The sequence below is a fragment of the Diadema setosum genome, unplaced genomic scaffold, assembly GCF_964275005.1.
Source record: "Diadema setosum unplaced genomic scaffold, eeDiaSeto1 scaffold_39, whole genome shotgun sequence".
Classification (NCBI taxonomy): Eukaryota; Metazoa; Echinodermata; class Echinoidea; order Diadematoida; family Diadematidae; genus Diadema; species Diadema setosum.
Genome location: NW_027307665.1, coordinates 168,275 through 183,556, shown reverse-complemented (window position 1 = coordinate 183,556; position 15,282 = coordinate 168,275). Strand labels below are relative to the sequence as shown.

Below are 15,282 nucleotides of genomic sequence, written 5' to 3'. Positions count from 1 at the left end.
AGCAATCCTTTAAGACTTGTTTATTTATTTTTCATCAGCATTGCACACTTTTGTTCATTTTGATACGTGTTTCTGTGTACATCCTGAAACTTTGAATCAACAGGGTGAAAAGACCTGCTGAAACTTGATAATCATAAGGTTCAGTGGAAATTCAAGGGTAGGGAAGAAAGTCCTCAAACTCATGAAGATAATTATCTTACTGTTTCATTTAGTTTTAACATTTTGATTATCATCGCATCAATTCCATTCTTCATTTAAGATATCTATTTCATTTATAAATAGTATCATATCAGGTAAAACTCAGTGATAATGACGTTACATCATCTTTTCCCTGTGCAATATATGTGATTGTGAATAATAGATATATTATTCAGGCAGACTCAGAAAATATTTCTCCCATAAAAGACACCTTTTCCCATTTTGTTATGTTCGACATTATTGAGATCTATCAGTCGATCTTCTTACATTTCCTTTGTAGCTGGAATGACGTTGAACCTCGAGGTACCCTCGCCTCTCCGGGCTGGCCATGAAGTCACCGCGGTTTGCACAGGAAATGATGTCTCAGGCTCGGCTGTACCAACATGGTTTTTGAATGGCGTCAATATCACAGACGGCTTCACCACCACTAGCGAAGTCTTTGTGGAAAATCAAGTACAACCTACATGCGGCACTAGATAGAATGATGACTTTTTAGGCAAGGATCTTTAAATTCAGTTATTTTTAGGACTCTAAGATGCTGTCTGGACCAAGCTGATGTCGTAGTTTATTTGAACAGAATTTTCGAAAGAGCGTGAAAATCAAGACTCTTAGGGTTAGTTTTGGGGGCAAATTTCTGCTTCTTGCTTCCGTGTAATCACATCTTGGCACAGTGTCATATCAGAATTAGGTAGACGTGATGCAAGAGCTTGAATGATGTGTTCCGTGTTATAGCACGAAAAAAAAAAATCAAACACACATATTCACACATACACACACACACACACACACACACACGTATATTTAGGCCCTAATAGATATATACATGTCCACTGATGAATAACGACATGGCGTTATATAGACAATGCGCTTAGGTGAAGGAGAGATGTGATGCATTCTACGAAATACAGAGACAAATGACAATTAAACCCCTCTTTTTTCTGCATTTTATTTACTTTTGAATACTAGGGATATAGTCGCATTCTAATTTCAACAGAAACTGAAAATGTTTGACAATCAAATGACAATATCGACATCTAAGGCAACAAACAGAGAACGCCTCAAAAATGAATCTGCTAACCGGGACGGAAATCACCTTTCACCTAGTGCGACACCCTCAATGGGTAAACGCACATTTATTCCGCAGATAATACATTAATTCCGTGTAGCATGATTCTAAAAGATGAAGAAATACATCGTCTACCCACACACAGCTGTAGGCGGCGAAGATTTGACAGATTGTACAAAAAAACAAGTGTAATTTTTGTCTTCCATACATCAGAGCCGAGAAACGTGAAAGGGAAGAAAGTTTACAGATTCTTAATGGACACTCTAATTTGTGTGTAGATGTAGGGATTACATGAAAATGAAAAATAAAAACTACTTATAAACACAATTTCGGGAGAAAACATACAGGAACATGAGTGACACCCTACTGTTACCTCATAATAATGATATTACTTACAGATTAGAAATGATTACTGAAATATGTTAGAAAACTCACCTTCCAGTTCTGGCCTACAATGATGACCAAGTTACCCATATTCTGAGATGAACTCAATGCGCAGATTGATCGGATATGAACTCTGACCGATATCAAGAGATTGAAACAAAACGGTTTGATTTTTCATCTTCAGAAATACTTTCTTCAGTGGGCTCATATGGCAACCTGTCCCTGAAGAATCAGTCTTCATAACCTTGCATCCTATTTTGCCATTTTCACAGTCATAAACATGATAAATCTTCTTCTTTTAAGGCGAGGAGGTAAATACTTCCAAGAGAGGTATTAGGCAGGTTATGAAGCTTCCATAACGGACCCTCTACGCTTTTAGACTGACCGGAAAAATATGCAAAAAAAAATAGAAAAACACAAACAAGCCTATACCGGGATTGCCTTGACTTTAGACTAGTATAAGACGTAGTAACATAACTTGTTAGACTAACAAAAAGCTCAGCAAATGGTAGTCGATGGTGTCAGTGAACGTACATTTTCTGCCCGTTGCTTATAAAGGTTACAATTAACATTCTTGTACCAGTCCAGACTCGCAATTTTTAGGTCACAAATAATCACTGCTGAATCCACATCACTTGAAATACTCAACCCAACAAAGGCATGGATGTTATACTAAGTGTGTAGAATATATGTAACCCACTGCAAGCGTAGAAGATGTGTCCATTGTGGAAATAAACATAGCAATTAACATCGTTGTCACATGCACGGCAAAAAGGGAAAAGCATCGGAGTTTGAAAGCGGAAGTGAACTTTCACCTACAACCATGGCTAATCACAGAAACATGCTTTTAAACATCCTCCTAGATTGAAATTATATTCATTTACAGTAGGCGTCTGGTGCTTGAATACTTGTTCATCTTACCTGACTTGATATAAGTCCAACAGGTGTTTAGTTGGTAGTACATAAGTAATTTTGTCATCCTCCTTCACAGACATGACAGAACGTGCTGGTAGATTGGTTTGTGACAAGATATAATGTCACCACTACTACGAAGTAGAAGGGCTGCATTATAATCGCTTTTGCAAAATTATACGGGTTGATGTCTTCCTTGTATATAAATCACACTGAATATAAAACGTACAGACATTGACTGTGTTAGCGATGTTAGTTAATAAAACAACCGACATTAATAAATTGTGTTTTCATGTTTATTTTCTGCCACTTCGATGAAGGAGGTGTTTCATGTTTAATCCTCTGTCTCACTCCGTTCTAAATAAGCGTTCCAAAATATAGAGAGTTTCAGTATTGATGACAACAATTGGCTCTAGGAAAAGTATTATGACAGGTTTGCTGACAAGCAGCTGATATTTCCAGACAGGTTTGAATTCCTGATCGACGGAAATGGTAGTCCTTTTTCCACCGATTTCATGTTAATGATATGACCGCTATTGATAATTGTTGCTTCTGTCTTAGTGAATTAGTAATATAAATAAGTCGCAACTTGTTCCTTTTATCCACATTCTTCAGGAAATCGTCATTTAAAACTCAATAAAAATATGGTGCCTTCCAATATGGATGAGAAGCAATATTGACTGACAAAGGCAGACCAAGTCCGAGAATACAGCGGCAACACTAATTGCGACTGTAGCACTGGCTCCAGTACGTGTCCTGGCTTTGCGGGTGAGTTGAGCGGCTTGATATCTTGACAATGTTCCAAAACACACACTTAACAGTCGTGTAACATAAAAAAAGAGAATGATTAGTTGGAAAGGATGAAAGTTTTGATGTTGCATCTGCGTCCACATGAGATTGCTTAGATCTTTAGATTTTGTTGTCTTCCTTTCTTGTGAAAAGAAAACATGACTATTAAAATGATAATTAAAGTCAGCAATTGTCCGGAACATTTTACCAGCGAGCATCAATCTGTTTTTATTGTTTCTATTGTTCCATATTCCACATTTCAACAAATAAACCATAAACACAACAAAAAATGCATGGGTGAATTGTCAAATGCAGCATTTAAGACAATTAAACATGGGAAGTATGAGGAATCTACATAGAAGCATTGCTTGTAGGTTGCTAATAGTTAATAATGTGACCATACAAGCTCACGCATGCACATATCAGATCATACATGCGTTATTCTTTTGTATGGATTGACTGCATCTCTATTTTTTCAATGCAGACATTGTGTACTTGAATTTCAACCGTGGTGATAGGTGGTACAATAATGCATAATAATTATTTACTTGCGAGTTTGTGTTTGTTTGTTTATTTGTTTTTTTGTTTATTTGTCTTTACTTCTTTGTCGTTGTAAGACAAATCGATAAATATTTTTCTCATAAATTGTAGTGAGACTGGTTGGTGGATCAAGCGAAAATGAGGGCCGAGTTGAAATAAGGTGTAACGGGCAGTGGGGCACGGTCTGTGACGATTATTGGGATATTAACAACGCGCATGTCGTCTGCAGACAGCTCGGCTACTCATCGGCCTCAAATTATTTTAGGTTAGCCCATTTCGGGGAGGGATCTGGACCAATCTGGCTTGACTCAATCAGATGTGCTGGAACGGAACATTCTCTGCTGAATTGTTGGAGGGCGTACTGGGGATGCCACAACTGTGGTCATTATGAAGACGCTGGAGTGAGGTGTGAGGAAACCAGTAAGTTTATTCCACAAGTCCACGGAAGTTAGATTCGTAGGCAGACAGAATTATATATATATATATATATATATATATATATATATATAGCAGAAAAAGTACACAGTACAGAAACGTAATAAGAAATAAGAAATAAGCGTCTTCATCCATGTCACACCATGGGCACTGATGAAGAGTGTGACCTTGCCTTTCAGTATTTGAGAGCTATGCTCCGTTTTTAAGATCTTCAAGATCTAGGATTTATTATTTTCTTATATATATATATATATATATATATATATATATATATATATATGATGAGCACTGATGAGTCATATATCTTCGCCAGTGTTTACTACTTTAATACCTACTTTACTGTACACCCGTATGGTACGGTACGTACACTACACTGACGAAGGTCTGAGGCAGACCGAAAATTTTGTTTAAAAAAAAAAAAAAAAAAAAAAATTATTGTTGCATCAGCGGCGTATTTGAGACCCTTTCTTCATATATATATATATATACATATATAATTATATATGAAGAGTTTGTTCGCAAAAACCGATAAGTCCATACTTGCCAAATGGAGATATGTGCGATTAAAGGTCAAGAAAAATAAAAAGAATAATAAGAAAATATTTGATTCTTTTGACCATAACTTAAAAAATGTACCTTTATATGTAGTGACAAATATGTCATTTAAAAGATATTATTTTGTACTTTATGACAAAGACCGTACTTCTAAATCTTCAAAAATGGACTTATCGGTTTTTGCGAACAAACTCTTCATATATAGGCCTATATAATGAAAGATATATGGGTGATAATTTTGAACGATGTATACTATTGCCAATTGTCGCGCCTGATGACACTCCTTCCCTTAGAACACACCAGAATGATCTAAGAGACTAGATTTCCTTTCAGGAAATGTATGGTTTGGTTGACCTTTCACTGATATCTTGCATTTGAGAAGGACTTAAAGCGTAAAAATACGGTAAAACGCTATTTTCACAACAATTTTTGTTTCCAAACCATTGATGTGCCCTTTTTTATGGTACGTGGCACCTAATATCTGGCCATGTTCTGGATCTGACATATCATGGGTATGTACCACAAACTTTATGAGCACGTACAAAATTACAGAGAACAATATTATTGAAATATCAAAGCCTTAAACAGACGAACGTCCGTCATGCTTTTATTTCTATCGCTGCTGCAATTTTACTTTGTTGTCACAACTGTAATGTATATGAACATTTGGTGTTCCACCTAATTTACATATCCTGCAAAAATTGTACGTCTGCTGGCTGCATATGGGACGTAGCATTCTTTTACGCAAGATTATACTCAGTTTTCGTCACGGACGTGCGTCCGCTATTTACTAATTAAGATCGTAGCCCATTTAACGTTAGTGGCGAAATTGTTCTAAGTCGTAATCAACTAAGATCTAGCCACACGATGATATGTATGTTTTGAGTTTCTGTCTATCCCTTGTCGAATGCGAACCGAAATTACATTTTTAGACGAAAACGTTATCGAGTGGGGCACCATCTTGTTTTGATTGCGAAGGTACATTTTACCTTTGGCTCTCTAGCCGAGGAGCTGCATGTCATGTTTGGAGCGGAATGTGGCTCGTCTGCAGTTTTTGGACCATATACGATTCACCGAAAACCAAGAAAGGAAGGCTACGTACTGTCTGTCGATTAGATACCCGTCCTGGAACATGACCCTAGTAGTAGAACGAACGTCCGTGACAATTTCAGCGAACGTCCGTGACGTATGCAATCCGACCGATAGGGATAACTTGTCTCAAAAGTGTCCTTTATTCTTTAAAACTTTTAGCTCCAATAGCGACAAATAAAGTTCTACAAAGTAAACAATGAGCTTAGAGCAGTAGTTTCAGAATTTTTAAGGCGGTATGTGATCATGATGAACAAACAGCTCAAAATTCACTCGCATTTTTAAGTTGTTTTCCCTCAAATTATATAAAAACAGCTAACACTGAAAACCATGTTGTAGGAAAATGGTAGTTTTCGTAATCTGTAATTTCTGTGCATTTAAATTTCTTTCTGATGATGCTTTGGAGACGATTTGTACTGTTATAGGTTCTGAAAGTTTCGCTCACGGACGTTCGGTCCGAGAAAGAAAATGTCTGATAATTACAAATATATCACTGTACATTAACTTAATGATACTTGAAAATATTACCAAATCACTGAGTCTCTCATACCCAAAAGTGAATAACTTACAGCATTCGATTAACCTGTAATAACAAAAAGGAACACGTTTTGCTCACGGATGTTCGTTGGTAGCATAAGTCCATGAATTACATAGTAGGAGATAGAGGAACAGTGCCACTTTTTAGCGACAGATGCTTCCCGTGTGTATCTTTTTTAGTAAGGTAGCTGCCATCTCAAACAGAACACATCCAGTTTTTGGTCTCCATCACGGACGTTCGCTGTGATTGTCATAATATTTCATGCCTTGAATACATTCTTATTTTTTCTCTTCACAACGATTTTCTCTCATTCCCTAAGTAGCCTGAACATGTTGCGACCAAACACACACACACACACACAAAAACAAAAAAATCTAAAAAGTGCTACGCAGTCACATTCAGAATATATTGAAACAAAAAGGATGAAATGACGGAAGAAGTCTCTTTTAGGCATGTGTCAAGAAGAAACGTAAAAGTTTCAAAAGGAAGTAGTTGAATAAAGATGAGAAGAAACAGAGAAGGGATCGAGCTCCAACACACAAAGAAAAGGATTGCCAAGTGCACTCCCGTTATACCGAATTCCTCTGGAGTTGGTTTTTTGTTTGTTTGTTTGTTTGTTTTATTCATCGAAATGTCGTCATCTTAGTAAAGCGAAAGAAAATAATACAATATACAAATATTGTCTTAAGAAAACACACAAATCCTCCGTTTGTCATGACATGGTGATTTTTTTTATAATCATCAATGAATAGCAATGTAAATTTAGAATTCTGTACCAGATGATTGTTTTTTTATTTCACATTTAAGAGACAGAGAGATCGTCAAGTTGTTTGTGCTTACTTTGAAAACACATGTTAAAAAAGTGATGATTTAGTAATAGGTTTAAGGTCGCACTTTGATAAGTTCGCTCTTCCAAAGATTCGTTACTCCGAATGTCAAAAGGTTTATTATTCCCAAAATGAAAAAAAAAGTTCGTATTTCATTCAGGAGATTTCTTTTAAAAAATGTTCTTATTCCAAAAGTTTGTTAATCCAAAAATTAGATACTAAGGTTTACTATGCTTTAGGTCAGTTCTCCTAAAAGTGGAATGGGTCTGATATTTGTTAAGGTGAAAACGATTACTATGACATTGTATGAAGTTTTTGAAATCTCGAGGATTCGGTTATTAATTTGTTTTTCCACATTTAAATAAACGAACCTGATTTTTCATGTTCCAATCAACAAGCCTTTCGATTAACCTACAGAGATTCGTATCATTTACCGAATAAAAAAGCTTCATGAGTATACGAACCTTAATCAAATTTCGGATTGACTAGCCGTATGAATAAAGAACGTCCAAAATGACGCATAACCAAAATGTTTGTTATAACGAACCATAATGTATAATATCGACGTCGCAAACATCCATCTAAGTTACATAGACTTACTGTGTCTTGTTATGACGAAACTTCGGAGTATCGAACCTTCTTTCATTTCTGACTAATAATTATGATAACACAAATTATCCTCGGTAACAGTGTGTTACACGAGGAGCAAACGCAGAGGGATTTCTTCCTATATACATTGAAACGTATTTGTTTGCCCTCCCCTGCTAAACTTTCGTATTGCGATAACGGAGTACATTTCTTTTTTCTATTTCAATTTTTGTCATATCTAGCTGTGACCATGTTCGCTTTACAAGCAAATTTTGCATTGTAGACTTTAGATAACAAATTTAGGACCTGAATCTTTACTTCGTGATTACAAAATTTTGATGAATATATTCGTTCTCAAGGATGGACTACGTCACTGAGATTACACGTACGTTTGTACGTTCATTTACGAGAGATGGAAAAATTGTTTTCTTTGATTCCTCAGTATGAGAAGATAAACAAGCTTATATAATTAAGAATTGGTAATATCTGTTCAGGATTTTGTAGAGGAGTTTGTTCTTGACATGAAATCGCTGTTTGTTGTGAATACAATGCTTTTCCAACTCAAGAGAACTGCATTGTTCAATATCTTGTTTGTTCAGAACGTCCGTGGGGTATATGCGAACCTCCGTGATGAAAACTATGTTATGTTTGTTGGGTTATAGAGACTGCCGAGATCAGATACATCTTTAAAGAAATATATATATGTATATTATTTGGATTAAAGGATTAAAGTATGGGATAGTGAAATAAGAGGTCAGAATATTGAGTTTTTGTACAATTCAGGTAAATTTTGGACCAAATGCAGTTTGACATGGGAAATTGTACCTTATGCATGGACTCATCTAATGTATAAATAATAAATCCTTATTACCCCCGGAAGTGCCTGAAATGAATGAGTTAAATCTTATATGAATGTAAGAATGAAGGACTTGGGTCATTTTTGCATTTATATTATAGCGCCCTCTCTCATCCTTCTCTCATCTCCATAGCAGAATATCATTTATATGATTCAAAGAACGACCCAAGTCCATCATACAAAAACGGCCTCTCCACAATTAAAGTTAATGTTAATTGTCTTAATGATAATATGTTCTAATTTTTATATACAATGTTGCCTTCCCATCACAGTTGAATAGAATATTATTGGACAAATAAAAAAGATATGAAGTTTTTTTAAGTTTACTCGAAATGGTCTTCCATGGACTTGGGTCGTTCTAATATTCAGATACTCAATTATATATTAATGTATATGGGGCTTTTGTATAGTATGATTACAGGCAGTATGTAATAAATATCATAGGGTTTGTTTTGTTTCTTTGTTGTACATGTTCGTTCAAAAATCAAATTCCCCTAATTCTCCCTCCAGTATGTGTGTGTGTGTGTGTGTGTGTGTGTGTGTGTGTAGCTGTGTGTGTGTGGCTGTGGGCGTTTGACTAAACCATGACTAATTGTCGGTTCCATACGTAAAGTACGTGTTAACCTCCAGTGGCAATTCGTATCCAATACTGAATTAAATACAAAAGATAAGGTCTCTAAGTGTGATGTTTAGCTCTATCAGGTGTGCATCAGATATCACAATTTCACATCCAAAGTTATATGAAGGCTTACTTGCAAAAGGGGCTAGATCCACTTTTGATGAAAATTTAATTACTACATGAAGCATCACCGCACAGGATTCCATTTGAGTAAGTTACACTGAAAATTTCAACTCCAGACAACCGTTTGAATAGAAATCATCGCAAAAATATTCATATGTACATTGTAAAGGTAATGTAGACAAATACTTCGAAAACAACTAATATGCTTATATGTTGCCACCAGCTGTGTATGTATATGTAAGTACAGTGTAAGTGCGTGTACATGATGATACGGGAACCGATAGATAAATAAAAAAAAAACGCAGGTTACATTAAGTTAGTTTCAAAACGCATCCCCCATGACAAAAGCTTGTGACACCCCTGGTAGTAGGTAGGTTAAAACGATTTCGTTTCTCCAAGATATCCATTAGGTCTAGTCGAGCCCTTGCCTTTTAAACGTGTGTTCGTTCCTTCTTTTCCGTTATTCTTTGAGGAATTTAAATAATTGTCTAGTATTTACATGTCAGTCTTCATAGTGAATGATTTTGCTGGGGGTGTTTCATCTTTTACATGCTTTTATAATACGTTATACGTCTCATTATGTATGCAATTAAAGTCCAACCTCCTATTCAATAATATTACATAATATATTCCATCCAATGTAAAATTAACGTGTATTATGAATCATACTTCTTTTTTTTTTTACAAATGATAACGTATAAAAATTACAATGATTGCGTATAGAACAACTTGATTTAATTTGAGTATCTTAACAAAATATACAGGGCATTTAAACTAATTAAATGATAGGAGAAATAATGCATAGGAGGCAAGGATAACAGAAAAGGGATAATGATGACCTTTCAATATTATAACGCTTGCCATAATAAACAATAATTACATTTTAATTTTCCATTTAATTATCCGATAATCTTCAAACATTCACTGATGCGTTCTTCCAACATTGCTGCTTTTTCTCAGTCCACATTTTCATTTGGATTTCGGTTCTTTTGAAATATGTGTGTCAACGGAAGGATCAAGATGTGAAGAGATAAGAATATCCCTCCTTGTATTTGTAGAAATTTGAAAGAGTAATTCCGAGGGGATGTTGTAGGTAAATATTATATGATTGGTTTAAAGCCTTGGATGCTTTTCTTTGTTTGTTTGCTTGTTTGCTGTTTTTGTTTTATTTTTATATTGTTGTTGCTTTACATTCGTATATCATGCATATGCCTATCATTGAACCAGACTTATCTGAAGCAAGTGCAAAATTAATAGTGAAATAGAGAATCAATCCTGTTATAACGCGATCATTCTACCTACACGTAAAAACATACTCATGGTGCTGATATGTTAATGAAGCTACAAAACACAAGGGTGTAGAAATAAAAGGAAAGTTACTGGGTGGGGATGTGGAGGAGAATGATCCTTCAGACTGTGCAACAACAACAAAAAACCAACAACCACTATTTCATTAGTAAAGTAATGTTCATTTACTTTAGTATTATCTGTTCTTTTGTCATTGCGTCTTTAATCACTTTGAATTTTCTTAAATGTCTATATTCTGTCTTTTTAAAGTTTGATTATACAAGAAAACCTGCTTCAGAAATACGACAATATCAATATCCAGTGTCAATAATTATATTCCTCCATAATTGAAAAACTGATGTGATTCTGTTAGACGATAATTCTTAAAGATGTTTTTTTTTTTTTTTCCAGTGAACATCTTGGCCAATGAGATTGCGATCTCTGTCTACAGGATGCGGTGGTCTACGGTGGTCATCAAGTTATAACAACTTTGAAGTATCAAAATAATGACCGTTTATAATCATTCTGGATCCTTCTATTGTTTTTAAGGAAATGCCAATGTAGCTACGTACAGCGTTAGAAGCGAGTTGACATTGGATCCAAACGTAGCTGGCCATGGGGGCGTCCTTCAGTGCAGCCTTTTTAGCAGTCGACAATCAACGTTACAGGTCCAATGTAAGTTTGTTTCTCTTAAAACAATAAAGTAATGGAAATATTGAGCCAGAAATTTTGTGATGATAGGTTCCCCAGGAAGGATCCGCTCTTGTGAATATGCATTTCAGAGGATAGGGTCGGATTTCAAGCTGATTTTGTATTCTGTTTACTGTTGTAGTAGAAGCTCTCAACGTTTAAAATTCAGAGCAAAGTAAAACCTTGCTATTTCGTATTGCTCAGTAATCAGTAAAGCAATCGCGTACGAAAATACCAATCACGAAAATAAAACACATGTGGAAGAGGAGGGGGGGGGGATCTATCATGATGTCTAGCCGTGAAAAGTTAAGGTAAAAAAAAAAATGCGTTATGTTTTGTTTTTTGTTTTTGTTTTGTTTTTGTTTTTACTCACGTTCATCGGCTTGTCATTAACTGGCATTAAAAAATTCTTTGTAATCACCTTGCTAGATGTTTAAATACATCTAATTTCGCAGTAACAGCTATTTACGCATTGCCTGGCTGTACACTTTTTTGTCCTTTTGTTTGTTTGTCTGTCTGTCTGTTTGTAAAGAGCAAAGTGTCAGCAGACAGGCGGTTTTTGAAGTTCATTACAATATTATCCACACAATCTTTGTGTCTGCTTCAGGGAATATTGCCTAAAGTTTGCTGTTTTTACAACTTGAAATCTGCACCATATCCAGATATTATGACAATTGATGCACGTATAACCACAGCGGTGGATATTTTTCTTAACATATTATTTTTTTTCTGTTAGTACATTTTAACAGTGATTTTTTAAATCAATAATTATGCACCCTAGTTGCTTAGTGTGTTGATCTTAAAACGACAAAGACAACAATCACATACAGGGTAAACTTAACGTCATGACACATTTCTTTTTAATCTGTAGCCATTTTTCAGATTTTTTTTAAGTTGATTTCAGCGACCATCAAAGTAGAATCGTTCTTGATATTGGACCACTAATAACGGAGAATATCCAGGTGCGAGTTTCTTCACTTTGTCTCCCGCTACAAATTAAATTTGTTAAGATCGCAACAGTTGCGATCTTAACAAATTTAATTTGTAGCGGGAGTTACTGCTGATCTGCAAATTAACAAACATGTCGGATAAAGGAACCAGTGGGACTGTCATCTACTGCTTTCCGGGCGGTGACACAACGGCGAATATATTATTTCCATCCTTGACAATTACATGGGAAATCCGACTTCGTAGCATCCCATTCTTCCATCTAAAAAAAAAAACCACACAAACAAACAAACAAACAAACAATGTCGGCCATTTCCTTCAATTTTCAGGAATAGCATCTCTGTTGTTGATCGCTCGGCCTATCGCTTTCCATGCAAGTTTGGTAAAGTTCATATCCATCCAAGATGGACATAACAACTGCCCACATCCCATGCATTCATCAAGAAATTATTTTTGCTAATCAGTCCGATACTCGCCCTAGAATGCCTGGTGCAGTATGGACATCAGTAATAAAAGGAAAAACAATCAGACTGTTCTTTTAATTCACAGGAGTATAATTCTTAATTAACCTGTTTCGGTTTGGTTTCTTTTTTTCAAATTTAAACTCATAGAAATCAAAATATAATTTTCCAAATTGAAGAGTGTTCGCGCTTTTAAAGACGATGAAACATTTTGTTTTCCCCTAACTAATAAGCAGATTGAATGTTAATCATCGTGGAAAATTAAATGTTTAACGAAACTTCATCCATTTATTTCCTGAAAACGATACTACCCCTGGTATGTTAGTGGACAAGAATTCTCGCGTATTACAGTCTGGACTCAGAGTGAAATTTCACCGTAACGTCCTTGTATTTCTTTTTCTGCTTTGTTGAAATACTTTTGCACTACCTTAATGTCTGCTCCTGCCTTACAGATCCGATTGTTGGTTTTCGTCGAGGAGTTCTTCAGCGGTTGTTGACCACGTATGTCCTGCTCGCCATCGTGTTCTTCCTGTCGTTGTTGACCTGTGCGATAGTGATAATCAAGAGGAAAGAGCGACCACTGTCTTCTGAAAATTAAAGGCCTTGTAATACATTCCAATCTTTTTTTTTCTTTTTCTCTTTTGCTCTGCTGCATCCACTGAGAAAAGCTGAACTTTGGTCTTCAATCTTCGCTTCTTAAATCGAAACAGGAATTGTAATCGTTCTTGTTTATTTTTTCTTTCTTTTATAACGACATACTTTTTAAGGTTTGCTTCATGTTCTTTTATTGAACGCTATATTATTTTGTCTGTCATTCTAATCCTGCTTATTTCACCGTCACAGATTTACATATTATGTAAGACAGGAACTTTCGATTACTCTATTGCAAATGTAGATTTCATGCAATTAGCCTTTTTTCATAGATATGTAACATTACACTTACTTTGAAAGTTTCACGATGAAATCGATAAAGTTTTTATCATAACTAGCATATATCATTGTGTTTGTAGCTACATTAACATATTAGCACCATGATTATGTTTTTGGTAGAATAGTCGCTTTATAAAGAGTATCTCTGTTATCATTATCATTATTATCATTTATCAATTTGGAACTTGTTTCAAATACGAAACAGTAGGACTACTCACGATTTCCAACTCGTTTTACATCTTTTCCCAGTGCTTCTGAACGAAATGTAGGGTGTAGATTGTTTTCTTAAGGTGAGGGAACCGAGTTGATGGGAACAAGAACGTCGATTCGACTTAAGAAGATGTGGGAAATTTTGCTGACACTCCCCTCAAAAAAAAAAAAAAAGTGTACCAACATCGACTGAGAAGCAGCAAAAACCTGTGCTGTATACGTGTGTGTGTGTGTGTGTGTGTGTGTGTGTGTGCAGGTGTATTTGTGTGTTTACAATATCATGACATACTTCTTGCACATTACTAATGATAAGCAAATCTGTATTTTTGTATCTTTTTGTACACTTACATTTCTGTCTACTCGCAAGTTGCAGTCATAATGGTAATGGTTGTGTTGGAAATCGTGTAGCAAAAAAAAAAAGAAAAAAAAGCGCCGAAAATTACAATTTGGGAAGTTTCGAAAGAGATGTACCCTATGTATCTCCAGTGTCAGGTTATAACACTCTTTCCTCAATTTGTAGCTGTCATTCATGCAAATAATCAAGTGTTAGCTATGTTTATATTCAATCTTTTTCCGTGATTTCTCGTCAAATGCGTTGTGTTTGAGGTCATTCTTGCCTTGTTCCAAACCAAATGTTAGTCCTGTATGATATCTCCTTTTTTTCTCTCTCATTCTTTTATAATATGTGTAATGTGATGCGTGGGCTTGTGTGTGCGTAAATAAATGATGATGATGATGATGATGATAATGATGTGTGTGAGTGTGTGTGTTTAGCCTTTTTTAACATTTTCATTTTTGCATTCCATCAATTTCATTATCAAAACCTAGAAAAATAAGAGAAAATTATCAAAGTATGCATGTGATAAGTATGAGTGTATACAATAAACCAGTTTACCCCCAAAAGTTATACATAAGAAAATCAATAATAATAATAATAATAATAATAATAATAATAAAGGACATTATATTGCGCAGCTACTATAATAATATGCTCTACTGCGCATTAAAAAATGACATGCATACAGGAAATTCAAACAGAAAATACATTACTTCAAGAGATGACTTTTTAACCTGGCCTTAAACTCATTGATTGTAACTGCTTGTCTTACAAACAAAGGGAGATTATTCCATAATTTTGGTGCAGCGTACAAAAATGCCCTGTCACCAAGAGTAACTTTTGATTTCCCCGATGGATATTTCAATAATGTTTGATCCCGTGAGCTTCGAAGATGATAAA

General features: G+C 35.3%; 1 protein-coding gene across 1 annotated transcript; it reads left to right on the top strand.

Moving 5' to 3' along the window:
- The first annotated feature begins 483 nt into the window (after positions 1-483).
- LOC140245832 (scavenger receptor cysteine-rich domain-containing protein DMBT1-like) lies at positions 484-13,503 on the top strand. The gene is made up of 5 exons (XM_072325331.1): positions 484-651; positions 3,250-3,328; positions 4,001-4,309; positions 11,356-11,481; positions 13,358-13,503. Exons 1-5 carry the CDS (start codon positions 484-486, stop codon positions 13,501-13,503), a joined length of 828 nt encoding a protein of 275 aa, XP_072181432.1.
- Positions 13,504-15,282: the final 1,779 nt, after the last annotated feature.